The 19,048-nt window shown below is 33.3% G+C and overlaps 1 protein-coding gene across 1 annotated transcript in view; it reads left to right on the top strand.

Annotated features, from left to right (window-relative positions):
• Positions 1 to 15,201, top strand: part of LOC108757961 (lachesin) — a 30,627-nt gene extending 15,426 nt beyond the window's left edge. Inside the window, 4 exon segments of the mRNA XM_083287346.1 lie at positions 4,986 to 5,135; positions 9,348 to 9,416; positions 10,910 to 11,011; positions 14,701 to 15,201. Of these exon segments, the coding sequence (XP_083143472.1) occupies positions 4,986 to 5,135; positions 9,348 to 9,416; positions 10,910 to 11,011; positions 14,701 to 14,912 (533 nt within the window). The 3' untranslated portion in view covers positions 14,913 to 15,201.
• The last annotated feature ends 3,847 nt before the right edge of the window (positions 15,202 to 19,048 follow it).

Here is a 19,048-nt window from a genome sequence, read left to right as displayed (position 1 = left end):
TTTTATGTTCGTGGCCGAACTGTGTGCGTCCATTCTACTTTTAAAGGAACGCATTCCCACGACCTGTAACTCTCGCCGCGCGACAGTGCCGAGTATAATTTCTCCCGCAGAAGGAGAGAGTGGGGGGGAGATTTCATTTTCAGCGTTAATTACATTTCGGACAGTTAATGAATTAAAATTAAAAACCGTGACAAAAGAATATCCTTTTCGTGCTGCGGAATTTTAATAAGAAACTCTTAACGGAAGATTTGCAGTGTGTTTTTGCGAATAAATCTTCTTGCGTGTGTTGTAAGCAAATATGTGTTATTATGTCAGTTGTGCTATAATCAGATTTGATTGACTTACAAGGAAAAATCAGCAATTAAAACATTCTTAAAAATTTGTGTATATAGAAACTCAATTATATGCAGCAAGTTTTTATATTTTACAATTTTCAATTATATTTTTATATTTAATATTTCTTGACGTTTCTTTTAATTTCTGAGGTATTATTAGACACATGGAATATTAGACTGTCTTTAGAGGAGTATTTTTTTCATTCTTAGAATTAATTAAGACATACAATTTTTATATGGTTACATATACATATACCTTTTTGCAAAATTAAAAATTTTTAGAATTTTTTGGGTTGTCTTTTTCCTTGAATTAATTTTTGTCACAACAAAGCGCGCATGTTTATGATATATCCTCGCGTTAGTTTGAGTCTGAAACAATAATGAATTCTGTTTCCGATAAAAATAGCTTAAATTTGTTAAATAAATGTTTTGAAAAAATTGTTTGTTTTTATCGGTTCAGTATTTAATTTATTTTACGATTGAATTGTCTGTTTTTTTATAGTTTCATATGCATCAAACGTAAAAGCTGGATTGCGTTCGTAAAAGTCTCGAAGTATCGCGTGATCGATGACACGGGCACGTGATCGCAGAAACGACGGCGCTTGGCGAAATTAAGCGTGAGCGATCGCCGCAGATGGAAATTACGTCGGCAGTTTGAGTTTCCAAGTCAGCGTGATTCATGTCCACATATGTCGGCGGACCCGCGCGCCAACGACGTGCGGAGATACGAGTAACACAAAATATCGGTCCCACCGCCGACTTTTGGGTTTAAAAGCAGTTTTATCCTCAGCAAAATCCATTCGCTGGGCCCCGGCACCGCCACGCCGCCCCCGTGGGTAATGCTCGGCACCGTAGTTCAACGTCGTTAAACTTTTTCATCTGCTTTTCAAACTCAAAGCCGGCCGAAAGTTTTTCTTCCGCTTGTGGGGCTCGAATGGTGCCACTACATAAATGCATTCTACCCTTCCGCCGCCCTTATTCCACCTGCTGGCCTGCCTGACGCGGCTCCTGGCGCGTTCTCCACCTCCGATCCTCACCCTTTTCTCCACACATTTCTCTTTCTCTATCTCGGAGAGACGTAAGTTTTCCTCCTGGCTGAGAAAATACTTCGCCTCTACCTTGCCGCGGGTCATTACACCTATAGATTTCACTCTCTCTCGAATGCGCCGCCACCTCGAATTGTTAATCAAAACTTCTTTTCGCGTTCGCGCGTCCCGCCCCGATCCGCCTCGGCTTTTGCTGCGCCACTTTTCATCCACCAAGAAGAATCGAAACGTTAATGCCTTTCTCCGACTTACAAAGTACTATTGGTCGATTATTTTACAGTATTTCGGTTGCTTTGTATTTTTATATGATTCCATGGTTACGGAAAATTTCTTCAACATGGATGATTTTCAGAAATGCGCGAATAATTGAAATTTAATTAAGGAAATGCGCAAAGTTTTAGGAGGCTTCTTTACAATTATAATTATTGTACCTCAGATTAGTTACGTGATCGCGCATAATTCTCCAGTTTCACTTTACTTTTCCTTTCACAAGTAATGAGTGTTTGGCGTGTTCGACCATCATATCGTTTTTAGTCGGTCCAAATTTGCTCGGTGCTCTTTTTGAAGAGATGCAATTTCATCCTTAGAAATGGAAAATATAATTTGGTTCGTGTAGACATATATATTTATATATTTCATAAATTTAATAAGTAGATTATCAAATAATTGCTCAAACGTTACTGATGCGCATAAATTGTTACAAAAATATATTTATAATTATTAATTACCGAAAAATGTTGTAAAATAAAGTGTATTACTCGATGTATCGCTTTATTAATGTAAGACATGTAGTGTACATTGAGAGAAGATTACTTGTGATTATAATTGCATATAAAGTTGTGTTTAGGAGTTTCATTTTTATAGTTATATTACTGCTTATTAACTTCAATATATATTATTAATAATAATCATATTTATAGTTCTACAAAAAAATATTGCTGGTACGAAAAATGGTATATAATTTATGGTATGTAAATCATAGTTAAATTATGATAATCGTAATCAGTTTTTTCTCAGTGTATTACATATGTAGGGTAAAGTTTTATTATGAGATACCTTTTTTTAAAGGCTTGTAATTTATTTAATTTATAACCTGAATTTCTATTTTCACGTCAAATTTATGGGAAATATATTTAAGTTTTATCGCCAAAAGTTAGCAGTCGATAATAGCTACTTTGGTGTATGTGAAATTTTTTATTAAAAGTGCAGATTTTAATCATTCAAAAAAAGGATTTCTAATATAAGGGTTTTCTTGTGTGAGATGGTATCTCATAACGGGAAATTAAGGAAAAAATAAAGATAAGCTTTTTATATATACACTCTTTTATTATATTACATACAAGTAGGAACAAAGAATTTAAATGTTATACATAATAATTATATAATTTTTCGATGGGTGTGTATGTGAGTATGTGTATATGTGTGTGTGTGAGTAATCTTAACAATAGAATTATCATTTTTAACACTTCGTTCAATAATATGCTTTGAGACATTGAATTGTTTAGATGCTCTCATATTAGGAATATCCTGAATATCTCATATTACGATTTTCATGCCTTACGGTTTCACGATCACCAAATCTAATCTTTACAGTTAAACAAATTATTATATCACGTTTGTTCCTATGAATACGATCTTACTCTATCACTGCATGCAGATTTTATTACCCAATATTTATTTTTGTATAATAAAACAAGCTTTAACAGACTAACCTCAATAAAATTTGACAACATTCAATTTCATAAATCTTTTTTTGCAACGACTACACGCATGATTTAATAATGAATTTTTTATTAAACAGGTTTCACGCTAAGAGTAAAAAGTTCATGATAAAATTAAACACATGCGCTTGTTATAGTTTAGCAGAAACCCTGCTATCTCATATTAGGAACTTATCCCATAATAGGCGACTTTACCCTATATGAATATGTTTTTCGAATTTAGAAAAATACATTTATGCTCGAACTGAGTCGATTTACGAAAAACACAAATAACGAGATGAGAAACAAAGCGTTTGGAACAATTTAAATGGACGCAACGTATGGGGCCGGACTGACGCGCGAATATGGAGCGGAGGGCAGCGTGCATCCACGCGAGAAACCCTAATGCTAGTTTTTCTGGTTGACAGAGCACGAAGCACGGTGGACCGTGAAGGCGTACCGGAAGCGCGGGATATCGGCAAATACATTTTGGAATATCGTTATATTATATTCCATCCGGCTGAACGACGGATCGAAAACATGCGCACGTTCGCTACTTTCAATTTTCTACGATAATACGCATCATCGGTATAATAATGATATAAACGATGATAATGCGAACGCGAGCAGCGTATCGTCAGCTGAATCGAGCATAATCGTGTGCGTGCTTCTATAACATCTGCACGCTTCAAAAATTAATAATTCGTGCGTCGACGCACGCACGCGGATGCGATACGTAACTGTAATAGCGCGGGTAATATAATTAAGCTTTAAATGAGCTCGCCTAAAATGACGAGTCATATTTTAATGAAGCAATGTCTTGCGGCGATGTAGATACTGTACTACCATGTTGGATGTAAAACTGACGCCCGGCTTGCGGGTTAAGTACAGTGTGTATGCATGAACGATATATCCCCGTCGCATCAACCCCAGATTTCCCTGTGTAGAACGGTTTCAACGTGTTCCAGTTTCTACGGAACTAGCTTTCACCGTAGATTAAAACTAATTCCATAATTCTAGCGCGAACAAAGAAGGCGCGGAGCATCTTTTATCTCGCTTGATATTTATTAAGCTCCCACAGTTTATATATAGTATATATATATATGTATATACATATATATTTGTATATACAAGTAGAAGGATCTACTGAAAAAAGTCTGGTAATAGCTACAAATGTATTTTGTTTGCCATATTGGTGCAATCATTTAGTAAACATGATTAAATACAGAGTGCAGTAATAATTTAATAAATTTTACTAAATTACTCAACGATAATCGTTTAGTAATAATTAGAAAGATAAGATAATAATTAGAAAAGTAAATTTAGCGTTTAATTAGTTTTAGTTTAACTCATACACCACACTCACACACACACACACACACACACACACACACAGCCACACAAAACAGTTGATTGAAATTATTTTATTATAAAGCTTTAAAAAAATTATTAGATAAGTTTAGTATAAAGAAGAACTTCTTCCATATACAGTTCAGACATGTTCGAGTTTTAATATTTATTATTACATTTAATATTAATTGTCAAATAATTGTGAATATTGATTATACAAATAATGTAGTTTTAAATTCTAATAATTCTTATTTTAATATTATGAAAAAGTAACAAAAAGGTAATGAATCATTTTTTTTGTGTTATTTTTTTAATGTAACGTCCCAAATTCTGGTTGAATTTAAATATAAGAATCAATCACATCGACTACTATCATACAATACAGAAGCATGCAGCAATAGTGCTGCAACATTTACAACGTTACTGTAGTATTGCTAGAATGTTGCAATATTGTTGAAATATTGCTGGAATCTGTGCTGTATGAATTAAGCTTTTAGCGAACGGTTGTACTATTGGATGCATCCGGTGTACCTACAATGTTTGTTAAATTGCAGGGGAAAAATACGAGCCATCCTTTTCGGACAATGTATACAAAGTACACATGAAGCTCATGATACGCTCAGTCGCGATGTCCGATTACGGCAGTTACAAATGCATATCTAAGAACTCTCTCGGCGAAACGGACGGCAGCATCAAGCTCTATCGTGAGTATGACATTCCTGTCATTTAAAACTTTTATTTGGTCAATGGAGGACATCGTATAATGACAAACCTGAAAACGCGTTCATATTTTTGTTCGCATTACAATTGTCATTTGCATAGATTTGCAAATTAACGAACGATTCTGTTCGTTTTAATCCAAATTAAAACTTGCCTCTCAATACGTCCAACGTATAAATTACCATTCTCGAGTGTGTTTTAACGGTTACGAATCAACCAATCGATAATGTTTATTCTTCAAACATTTTGACGAATTGTACATTTCAATCCGCACGTTATTACACTGAAAGAAATAAATGAAAAGTTTAAAAAAATGCTCTATTTGTTTATCCGCGGACGATGATGATCGATATCGAGATTCTTTCGCTTGCTGATGAAATCATTAATTGTATTGTTGGCTGTAATTATCACAATTATGTATAATTTATAATCATTTTTGATACCATTATATATTTTTTTATGGAGCAATATAAATAATTATTATTACTAACATTGTGTCGATAATAACTGTAAAAATGAAACTTCTAACCATAATTATTTTATCATGTAATTGAAGAATTTTTTGCATAAACTTAACAAGTTTAAAAAGTTAAATTTTCAGGAAACAAAAAAGATTTCTCATCTTCAAACCGTTCTTTATATAAATATGGTAATTTTTCTCCGGACATATAATAGGTATAAGAACAAAGTTTTAATTAATATTTTGAGGACCTATTTAAAAAAAATAAAATGAAAAACTTCTGGATTTATTTGGTACTAACGAAAATTTTATTCGTTCTGTAATATTTTATATTTACCCGTTTTTACAACGTTAAAAATAATAAGCGTAAAGAAGGAAATATTATTTAACGTATATTTTATTAAAACAAATTTTTTTATTTACAAAATTTTACAGATTGCTCGTTGCAAAAGCATCCTTTACAGCTGTTTGAATTCTTATATTCCTTGTTTTATATTTAATTCTTATTGAAACAAAATTATTTATGGCGTGACACTATTTAATAGAGAATTTGAAGTGATAACCCAAATCTTTTTTTAAGTGGACTTATTTAGTTTTTGTGGGGAACCTATCAGTTACACAGTATACACAAATACAAAACATTTTTCTCTCAGTGTATCTTTATTTACACGTATGATTAATTTTCTCGTTATCTCGCCCGTCTACTTTTCGGGATCTTATAAAACTGCACTCAGCTGATCGCGGAATTACCTGCATTCTGCGAAAGATTTGACGATCATGTCAATCCACGTGCGATCGTATTATGTTATCAAATTGATCGCATAATTTGCGCCAGAGCGATCAAAAGGTGATTCACCAAGTTACGACGGTATAATATTATATTAACGTGATATATGATTTATCACGGACGTATATCTCGACCGCGGAGAGAGCCAATATCGATTCGCGCCGGTTTTCGAACATTTGTCAAGCGGTCGTCGCTTATCGGTCGCGCGGTCGTCGCACCTTCTTTCGTTTCTTCGCGACCCCGGGTCCCAACGCGTTATCAGAAATCGTTAGTCGCGCGATGAAGAACCTATCCAGCGGATGAGAAATTAAGCATCCGACTAGAAGCGAATCAGACGACGCGATAAAACGGGGCGGTTCTTTTACGAAGACAACGAGCGAGATATATCGTGAGATGGCTTAAGTCGAGAGGTTTGAAAAGTGAGTGCCAATCGCGGCTCCCGCCGATAACCGGAATCTTTCCCGAAACGACGAGAGAACGGTAAGGAAAAACGCTCGACCGGATGCATACGGCGTGCAGAATGGAGAAGTCGCGAGGGAAGCATCAGAGTCGACGTGTTTTATCGCCGACGCACGTGTGCGACAGTGTCCGCGAAGCAGTGTGGTAATGACACTCGCCGTAATGCACAAGTCAGAAGAAACGAGGTTTTAAGAATGTTTTGACTGTATAATATTAGCTAAAGAATATCAGCCAAAAAAAATCAGCTAAAAAAGCCACAATATCAGTTAATATTAGTCAAAAATTTTTTGTCAAACACATCCAAAAACTAACTGTAAAAGATAACACAATAAGTAATTTGATTTACAGTATATAGCTTTATTAGCTGTAGCTAATTGATCATATTTTGCTTGCTACAATTGTAGGTAACTTTGAAAGTGAGTGGATTCGTATAGGTATGTAAAAAATTTGATTGAATTCGAAATGCTACGACCTTCTCAAGCAAATAAGTATTACAAAACGTGACTTTACGTAAGAATCAAGACAAACAAAAAAATTAAATAAGTTTTAAACTAATAACGTAAGAAAAGTGTGCTCGAATTTTACACAAATATTAAGATAATAATAATAAAAAAAAATAAATATTTATAAATAATTTAATAATAAAACATTCTATAAAATTTTTATATTTTTGCTAATTTGAAATGTGCTTTGAAATGTGCACGTAGAGTATTTTTACACTCTAGACGCAGAAACATGAGAATTGTTGTAAAATATTGTTTTTGGATATCGCTTAACATTTTTTTTCTTTTTTAAAAACTATTTTTTATACATTTTTAAATGTACATTGAAAAAAAATTTTTACGGTTTGATAAATATTTTTTAAAATAATTCTAACTAAATACTACATTTTTTATTGGATATTAATTTATTCAATAAAAAATATGTCAAATTAATGCTTCTTAAACCAAATAAATAACTATATGTTTATCTATATGTTTACATTTAGTAAATATTTAGTTGATATGTCGAAAATCTGAATAAAATAAAAAATATTATTAAAATAATATTTATTAAAATAAAAAGTGTTACATTAATTAAAATTGTTATTTTTTAGAAATGTTGTCATAATAAATTATTAAACGTGCTTATATCATTTAATTTTTGTTTGGTTTATATTGACCTTTTTCAGAAAATTGTGATTATCTGTTCCCATAATGTTCTCCAATAGTAATAAATTGAAAAATAATCAATATATAATATGTTATTAATAATAATGATTTCAATTGATGTGTAAAATGTGTAAAAAATAAATCTCAGGTGATCGTTTACATAAAAAAGAAATAAGATAATTTTACTCTCGGAAGTATATGCTCGAAAAAAATGTTATTCTTGCAATTGAATACGATTTGATCGCGTAACGAGTCGTCGACCGCGGAAGTGCATCAGCGCGTTTCCACACATGAACGGACAGGAGGTGTTCATCGAAGCAATCGGAGGAATCTCGATATCAATCATCAGCCGCGGATAGACAGTTCACCAGAGCACATTTTCTCTCAAACTTTTCATTGATTCGGTATCAAAGGCAAGCTCATCCAGCTCGAGCGATAAGGAGCGTCAACGCCGTGAAAGTTAGCCGTGTCTGCAAATCCGTATTTCCGGAGAAAACGGTGCGAGCCCGGTGAATCACCGATAACCGCGAGCGCGTCGATCTGCGTTTCCCAACCCTTTGGCCCTCAACCCCTCTTTTGCTAGCTGTAAAAAGAAGCCCTTTCTATCTATCGATCAGTAATTGTAGGTTTTCGCCTTGGCGCGCCCGCAGATTGAACTTCCCAGCTTTGTGCTTTACCACGACCGCCGAATCGGCGGATTACTGCTAAGCCGCTTAAATAAGCGTTCGATTGTGTCGACGATTTAATGCGCATTAGCATTTTAAACCGGCCTTTCAATCCATGCCGAAAGTTGCTACAATGGCCACAAAGTATTCGCGAGTGCTACTAGTTTTAATTGCTTAACTTTATCCTGACGGAAGCGGGGGAGAATGTTTTTTTTTGTTAACGCGTTTTTTGTTATTCGCTTTTAAATAAGATATTTGAAAAGAGCGTAACGTAAAATAACGGTCTTTATTATTGTGATTAATTAAAGTTTTCGTTATCCATTAGCGTTAATTACTTCGCATTGAACAATATTAAAGTAGCAGCTTAAAATTTATCTGCAAATATCGCGCGTTCAATCGAACATTTACACTGCAGGAATGTAATAATGTAACACGCGGCGAGATATTGTCCCACGTACTTCTATTCTATTTTATTTAACAGTAAATCCCGTAAACTGTACATACATAATCTATACGATTTTTTACATTGATACATTTCCTCGTTTGCGATATTTAATTTTTATATGTAGAAAATTTATGAACGCGGCGCATACGTTCCTCTGTTATTACAGTTTTATTCAAGGTAAATTTATATTGAGTTGAAAAAGTTATTAATGCATTGCGTATTTTGGCAGACATACCAACGCCTACCACAGAACCGACGACGACGAGTACACTGCCCGTTCCTACTACCGTGGATCCAGGTAAATATTAAGTAATTTAAAATAAAATAAATTAAGTAAGGCTCGTTAGTTGCAATGTAAGAAAAACTGTATAAAAAGGATAACGGTTAAGATAAGCAAAAATTAAAGCTGATAAAAGTAAGTAAAGCAAATAATTTATTCTCTAGTAATTTAAAAAGACAAATGTACTTTTAACTGTATGTAGTCTTCATCAGTAACATACATAATAATAAAAAAAATAATAGAAATATTAATATTGCAAAATTTAATTGAAGAAGCTTTAATGTCAAGTAATATTCAATATTGATAGGTTTCGTACCGCGGAACCGATAATGTCACTCTGTATTTTCTAGCCATTTTTTTTTGAGGTTCTGGCTGTAAAAAAAACGATTGTGTTTCTTTGTAATCTTTATAATATCATTTGATTGATTTGAGATATATCGCGAGTATTTTTACTACAACCTTTAATTTCTTTATATATAAATATTATAAATTGATATAAAAATTTTAACAAGCTTGATAATTAATGTTGTCTCTTTATTTGATATTACACTGATATTATTTATATTTGAGTAAACAATTACTAAATTGAACTTAGGTAGATCCAAAATTCACATCACTTTGTTTTGCGTTGTACGGTATAAAGGGCGTTCAATCACATAACTTTATTACATCAAACATCTAGTTTTTAAACATTCAACAAAAATTTATGTTATCTTGTTTATAATGTATTAATCCATCTTATCTCCAATGGTTTACTTCACTTTAACCTCGAGTTTCAGATGCAATATCTAATACCACATGCTCAGTTTTCGCTCTCGTATCCATTGCATCGTATTATGAAGTTTCAGAGGTGTTTTCTTACATTGCAGTAAAGTAATTCCTATTAATTTCTTGCTTCCTTTATTTATTTATTTTTTTCATCTGGTACTTTTTTCGTTTCTTTTCAATTTATTGCTCTTTCAGATTAAATAATATTCATGTGTGTGCGCATGTAATTGTCGTGAAAACGCATATGTTGTGTGTGTACACATACATACGTAAATATTAAATATGTTAAATTTACTCTAATTTATAGCTTCCACTATGTATGTATTTTATTGTCTTTTTTTTACTGCTATTTTGATAATGTATCGTTTTACACGTTGTTAGCTATTTTACCTGTCACATTTTTTATTTAAGTTCAACATATATTATACTTTACTTTTATTTATTTAATAAAAACGTTTTCTTACTTGTTTTATGCCTTACATTTTATGCATTAGACTTCCTTCTTTTTAATAATACCTATGTAGCTTTTAATTATTATGAAATATATTTTACTTTTCAAATATAATAATCTTACGACGAACTGCTTAAAATTGGTTCAGTATAAAATGTGTTAATGGTTTAAAAAAACAATTCCATTTCTCAGCACTACTTTACTTAATACATATTAAGATAATCGTTTCAGTCGTACGTTTCTTTATTATAGCCGTTATGCAGATAACTAATAAGAACAATATTGTTTTCAGTGGAAAATATCCAGTGGTCGCGACAAAAGCCCATGCCCAGTTTAGAGCCGAGCTCTAATGAAATAACCGATGCATCTTTGTCGACCATCGTGAGAAGCGAAGGTACGCTCGCTTTCCATTATTCGCTTAAGCTTTCTTTCTTTTGCTGTTACTGGCGCAGATTTTCGTATTAAACGAGGTTGAAGTCTCGAGAAAATATGAGATACTTTAAATAGAAACGCATTATATCGACACAAAGTCATTTAATTTTGTTTTTAATCGCGTTTAAAGATTTCTGAAATGAATATTTTACTTACTTTAATAGATACGAAATTAAAATTGTAATACTATAATGTTACTATAAAATATCGAAAGAGAAAACAAATTAAATTTTTGTCACGAATGCATGTTAACAAAATCAGAATATTTAAATTTTATATTTACGCGATTTTTTATACAAAGAGAATTTTTCGACACTCTCAATTATTTATTTCGTATATATTAAACACTCAAATTAATTATATACACATGTAGCTATAAATGTAATTACACTTAAAAGATACTCTTAATATTTTATAATATAATGTAAAATATCTTTATTGAATATAATTGTATTTATACCAATGTATATAATTAATTTGAATGAAATAACTAAGATTCATTGTGTGAAAAATCGTAAAAAATAAAATGTAAAAAATAAAATTTAAATATTTTGATTTTATCAACATATGCATTTGTGTTATGGCGAGAGAATAAAAAGTTTGTTTATCCTTTCATTATTTTAATACGACGAATATTATAAGTGGCAATTCTGACTTTCTACATCGCCGTCGTTACAATTACGCGCGCTGGTGACAGTTGCGGTGTTGTCGAAACAAGTTTGAATATTCAAAGCTCCGACTATGCAAACCTTGCGGAACTTTTAGAGGAAACAAAAATCAGATTATCCGACTGCGCGACGAAGGTGAGATTTGACAATTGCACTGGGAATTCAATGGAAACCAGATGCCTCGTGAGACTTGTACATTATGATTGCAGATCTCCATTATTCGCTAACTGTGGTTAACATTATGCGTATTAATTTGATTATTCCACTTTGAAATCATCTCTATATTATATGCATTATGCATCAACAACAACAAATTTTGATCAACATTTTGTTTTTTGCAAGTAATAATATGGGTTACCAGTCTTATTCTTAAGTACATGCGGTACTTTTTTGGGGTCGTAAATTCTAGTCACACATTATCTAATTGAAATGTTATACTTGTAAAATTATATTAATAATTATTATTAATGAAAATTAATAGAAAAATTATACTCCTTCCTTCCGTTTCCGATTATCCCTGATTTTTAGAAAAATGAATGTGTGTATTTTTTTTGTGATTCAGATATGGTAACTTTTGCAGTGTTTTTTACACTAAAAAAAGGAACTTTTCAAAAAATTTCAACATTCTTTAATTAAAAAAAAAATTTGCTTTAAATTTTTTATGTAGTATCACAAATTTGTGTATATAATATATAAAGAATTTAAATATTGTTTTCCAATATATGAAAATAAATGTGATGGTATAAAGATCTATTTATTATGTACAGTTTTAAGTGGTACATTAAAACATTAAAGTCTGATCTACAATTGCGTGAACGTAGTTGTAAGTGGTCGTAGTTGTAACAATTCGTCAATCACAGTCGGATATTCTCCTCGTATTCAAGTGTGATTGGTTAATTCTTACAACTACAACTACGTTTGCGCAATTGTAGATCGGGCTTAAGATTTATTAGCAACTTTTAATATAAAAAATTACGTTGATTTGTAAGGCTTCTGTTTTTTAGAACCTTTTGGTTTTTCTTTATGGAATAATATCCATCACTTGCATAGTGATGGATATTATTCCATAAAGAAAAACCAAAAAGTTCTAAATTCTTTAAATTTGTAGAGCTTTTTAAAAAATAAAGTTCTTAATTTTTAAAAATCTGTGAGTGATAGAACTCTGTTGATCTTATATTCTCTTCTCGGTAGTTAATAATATATAAAGGTCATCGTTCAGGTGTTGAGAAACAGAAACCTTGTAAATCAGTGGAATCGATATCAATAACATACTTTTTTAAAGCGATGGAATTCTATATATATAGTGGGAAAAATATTTTATACTTTATTACCATAGAATACGTGTTTACAAAATTTAAATTTCTTTTCTCGCCCACGAGATGTAATTTATGTGTATCGGATTTATGTGTCCCGCTCACGGTATACGTATGGCCAGAACATTCGTAATTCAAGCAATAAAATGTTGATCTATGCGATCAGTGAGGAGGAACGCTTGAAAACACGTCACCTTCCGCAAATACGTTGCCGCGACCCGAAATTCGCCGGGATACGTCGTCTTAAATCATCGCCTCCGACGTAATGCGAGAACTTACACGCCGCCGGGCAGTGGTGGAACTTTCCTACGGAAAGTTTCGCGGAAGGCGCGAAGTTTATTCCGCAAAACTTCCAGCAACGTGCCACGCCGCCTCGGAGTCCTCCTCCCCATGCCGAAAGCCTCTACCTCCTGTGCCGTCCTCTGCCACGACAAACGTGGAACTCTCGACGGGATTTTGATGAAATCCCATGCGGTTTATGAACTACCGCGCTCGGTCCAACTATGGCAAGTAATCTGCACCCGGGACGCCAACGCCGGTATCCAAACTTGTTTCGATTATCATGTAAACTGGCGGGTATGAGCGAAGTCGCGGCAATTCAGATACCAACGAGTTGGACGCGATCTGGTTTACGATCTTCGTGGCGGACAGACATAATGAGAGTCGCGTTACCCAACAGAAGGTAATGCAAAAGTACGCTAACGTCGACGTCCACCATAAGCAATGTTTCTAGAAAGAATACGTAATATACGGCAAGAATATTGGAAATATTCACCGCGTCTCCCATTATCCGAAGTAGAAGACACTATAAATTTTTGCCGAGTTTGCCCTTAGCTTTCGTTTTTGAATATTCCACTTATTCGCGGCACGAATGGCCGTTTTATGTAGTATCGTTTAATAGTCACAAAATGTCATGTAATATACCCTTATCCAAAAATATTAGACACATTAACATTAATATTTAATGTTTTAGCTCAATTGATTTATAGTTGTTGTAAATTATTTTTTGTTTCAAGAACTCTTTAAACTTACATACCTTTCAAAAGAAGTATCAATAAAGGGCAAACTTTATAAAAGAAACAGATAAGAAAAATGTTGTTTTTACATCCTACATGAAATATTTTTAACTTAAATTGATATTTTCTGTATATTTTTAAAAAGGAGAATGTAATATTAAAACTCACAGAATTTGTATCACAAAAAACTAACGCTAATCAGTATTTATTAGCACTCTTATTTTTTTTTGTAGACTGTGATTTTTCCACTTTTCCTTACACAACCGATAATTGTAAAATAGAGTACGTTACTTACTCACAACTTTTAATCTTGATTAAATATTTGTTTGCTAGTGTTTGTTTTAAATTTCCTTTTTTGTTTTTTTGCATAGAAACTAAATTAAAATACAGTTAATATTTCTTTGGTTCAAATATAAAAAGGATCATTAGAACCCAATCGATTAATGCATTTGGCAATTAGTTGACGTTTTTTTGCAAAAGTAGGGTTTATTGAAACTTGTTAGCGGTACTGTATAATGTCGGTAATCAATAGAAAACAATACAAGCAAAAGAATTTTAAATCAATAAACAATATATAGGTGCCTAATACCTTTAGCTAAAGCTGTATATTATTGAGACTTCGATATATTATTGATATATGATGATTGTTTTCAGAAACGCGAATCCGTGGCAGACCGAGTCACGAAGAGAATCACGAAGCTGAGAACGTCATTGATACTGATAGTCACAAAAACGTCGACAACGACATCGGGCAGCGAAGAATCGACAACACGGCGCAATCGATGTCATCTAAAAGCAGCACGTGGCATTGCGTGACGCGATCCAGCGCAGCGATTTGCATAATCATGCTCTCCGCCCTGTCGTAGTCGTCGCGGAGTGAGGATGATTGGTCGATGTCCTTCCAGCTTGCAGCATAAATTCTGCAATCTTTCCTCAACCGCGCAAGGGATCAATTAACTGATGAATAGCGCACTTATTGAAGGATTTGCGGCTATCGACGGCCGAAAAGAAGACGATTATCATAGTGGGACTATGAATTTATCTTGCCTTTGATAAGGCAACACATTACTCGTTATAATAGATCGTTATAACAAATCGCGCTATTCCTTTTTCTCTTTTGTTTTCAGCTCTCTTTTATTGTACAGAAATGACAAAAACAAAAGGTTTGTTTGCGTCGCATACTCCAACATGCTTCAATATACTCCTATCATAGCTCCTAATCACTCCAATGCACTCATTAGTGAGTAGGAACTATGACTCGAGCATGTTGGAGCATGCGACGCGAACAAACCTAAAGTCTACGGCAATATTGTAGACGAAATATAATTATTTTGTTGTATCAACTTGAGAAAAAATTGTATTCGTAATTATTTTTATAAAATTCATCAATGCTATATTTTGGAGCGAAGGTCTTTCTATATTGTTATCGACATTTAACACTAAAACTACCGATAACGGAATCTATTTCTACTATTTAAATATATATTATGTATACAAGATGAGTTAATGAAAACTTTTTATTCGTTCTCTATAATGGATCAATTTGTGCAAAATATATAGAAATGTGTCAATTTTGTTTTTAAAGAGATTATATAATTGTAATAAAAGACCTTGCACATTTTATATGAACAAAGTGACTTTGGTTAAATTATAAAAATGTGCGAGATCCTTTAATGATGCTGCTTTGCCTTTTAATTAGGGTAGCTACTCTTTCAAAAATTTTAAATAAAAATAAAGTAATGTATTGTTTTAAAGATCATTTAATTCTTTTTAAGAAATTACACACGTTGGAAGGTATCAAAAATTGAAAATTCGAAATAGATTTGATTGAGTTAAACTACAAAGATCATCTGATTTTATTCTATTAAATTTTTTTTCGTGATATTTGAAATATAAAATATTATTCAACGCCGGATTTCATACAAGGTCTACTTACAAAAGACAATTGATGAAGTGCCAGAAATGTTTTAAAATGTCTGCAATAACTTTGAAGGAAGGCTTTATTATTGTATAGAAACTGAAGGATATTTTGAATATTTATTAAACTTATATATTTATTAAATATTTAGTAATTTTTCTATATGGATTGCAAATTTTCAACTTTTAATATCTAAGACTTCCAAATGCGGTTTTCAAAGAATTACTTACACACAATGAAAAAAATAGGACACATTAGAAGGACTTAAAAGACCTTCAAAATATTTTACATTTCAATGATTTAACATTTTTAAAAGATACGAAAACATATGTAGATTTATTTCAGAAAAATTGTGCTATTGAATGCACTGCTTTCAGCCGCAAATGTTAAAAAAAAGATAAAAAAGATATAAAAACGAATCACGAACGAATGTAATGTATAAAAGAAAAATCTGTATACATATTTTATACATTTCAATTTTTACGATTTTGTTTTCTAAAGTTTGTCCATATTCTGAGACGTTTGCTAGTTTTACACAAAGTAACTACTCAAATCAAAAAGATGAAGCAATACAGTTAAATTTATCACAATTATACTCTCTAAATTCTTTGGAATAAAACACTCTAAAAAGTGAAAATTGAGTTAATATTGAAAAAGAGTAGCTCAATTTTCAGTCTTTAAAAGTGAGATTTCATTCTTTAGAGTAACAATTCTAAAAGTTTTATAGAGTAGTACTTTCTTCTTAAAAACAAAATTGATGTGTTTCATAATCAGTTATAAAAAAACAAGATAAAAAGTTTTTGTTGATTCATACTCTGTATCTTTCAAAAAAAAGGGATGAAAGCGAAATTTATTAATTTATCCATTTATAAATTGCAACCAAAATTAACGGATAATTTCAAAAAGTATATTATTTTGGGGTAATTATGTACTTTATGGGAGCCCCCCCCCCCCAATGACCTTAACCTTGACATATATTGTTAAGGTCATCGCCCTGAGTGACCTTGAGGAAGTTTTAGCCATTCGGACGCTACTCGTTAAAAAGTTATAAACAAAAGAAGTTTAAGAAATAACTTCTTCTTTTTACTATATGATGATGATCTTCTTCTTCTTCTTCTTCTTGTTATTGGCCTCGCAGCCTACGCAGGCTGATACTGGGCCATTGAGGTCTACGTAAATTGAATCGAATCGTAATTGGGAGTGCGATGCACCGGCCACCTCGAACCGGGCGAGTAAAATAAAGGATGATGTAATCAAAATGGTGGGGCGCCCCTTCAAACACTGGACGTCTGCGGCTACGACGCTTCCACGCCGCACGGCCGCACGCCAAGACGGATAAAGGGACTATTGAAATTGAATACGACGGCACAGTCCAAGCCGGTAACGCTTTTCAAAAATATAGTCGAGGTGACGCAACACCCGAGACGAGAGGGAACACGTCCACCTCGGTTGAGTGGTTCTTCGGAACTCGTATATGATGATGATGAAACAAGATTTCCTGCTTTAAAGTATATTCCACAATTTCCCACAACTTTCACAATTACCCACACGAAACGATTCTCACTCCCCCCCCCCCTGCTTCAGGGGCGCACGACTCTCACCTCCGACTCTCACCCCTCCTCCCCCCTGCTTCAGGGGCGCGCGACTCTCACCTTCGACTCTCACCCCCCTCCTCCCCTGCAAAGGGGCGCACGGCTTCCACGTGAAGCGATCATTGTTTCGCATTAACCTTAGTTCATAGTGTGATATAACTTTGTTTTGATATTTTCAATGTTTTCGAACGATTTTGATCAGTGTGTGTCAGTTAGTCAGTCAGTTCGATTGCTTCGACACAAATAAAACGCTTTGTGAATGTTAAAAATGCATTTACATGAGTTTATTAATATAACTTACAATTTGTACTGCTTGTGGAACTTTCTGTGTGAAAAAAAGTTGTGCGTAATGAAATAACATGTCCAAGATGTCCAAATGTATTAATATTAACTAATGTTAATGAAAATCATATATTTCATTGTAAAAAGCATTATTATAAAGTGGTTAAAAATCGAAAACGGCAAAAAGTGTCGCGCATTTTTAAAATTAGTGCGTTTCATGGAACATGGTTCGAACGAGTACGTCTACAATTTTCTACAATATGTCGATTCATTGATTATTTTGTAATGATACAACCATCACGACAACGGTTTTTGTTGTATTAGAGATCACAGATCGTACTGTTGTTGATTGGACGAATTTCTGTCGTGAAGTAAATGGCATATGCTGTTCATTGTAGCGCCTATGTATCACAATAAATAATATCTTTTGTGCAAAATTACTTTCAGTTGCTTCAGTAATGGATTGTGAATGGACAGCAACAGATTGGTGGAGGGGGTATGATAGTAGAGTTAGACAAGGCTAAAATAGGCAAAAGAAAATACAATTCTGGACGTGTAATCAGAGGTCAATGAGTTTTCGGTGGAATCGAGCGCAACACTAAGAAAACGTTTATTTTGCCCGTACCTAACCAATCTGCTGAAACTCTTCTACCAATTATTCGAAAGTACGTCGCGCCTGGTTCCACTATTCATACTGATAAATGGCGTGCATACGACGCTTTGTGTGATGAAAATTGAACACATTTTACAGTCAATCATAGTACAAATTTTATAAATCCAGAAAATGTACACACACAGAATATAGAACGACTCTGGAGGGATATGCATTCATGTATTTCTCGATACGGTATTTGAGATTATCATTATTTGCATTATATTGCAGATTTTTTGTTCAAGAGTGTATAATTACAATTATCGAATCCATGCTTTCTTCGATATTATGAGTTCCATGTATCCATTACATGATAATTAAATTTCTTTGCAAATATATATTGATTACATCTTATTATCTTTCCTTATTGGAGCGAGGTGGGGTAGGAGTCGCTTCGCGTGGAAGTCACGCGCCCCCAAGCAGGGAGGAGGTAGGGTGGGAGTTGGAGCTCGAGACGTGCGCTCCTTTGCAGGGGAGAGGGGATGAGAGTCGAAGGTGAGAGTTGTACACCCCTTTGCAGGGGGGGGAGGGGTGAGAATCGGAGATGAGAGTCGTGCG

Source organism: Trachymyrmex cornetzi, unplaced genomic scaffold (assembly GCF_001594075.2).
Source record: "Trachymyrmex cornetzi isolate Tcor2-1 unplaced genomic scaffold, Tcor1.1 scaffold1482, whole genome shotgun sequence".
Taxonomy (NCBI): domain Eukaryota; kingdom Metazoa; phylum Arthropoda; class Insecta; order Hymenoptera; family Formicidae; genus Trachymyrmex; species Trachymyrmex cornetzi.
Note: the sequence above shows the minus strand (reverse complement) of the source record. Positions and strands in the feature narration are given on the sequence as shown.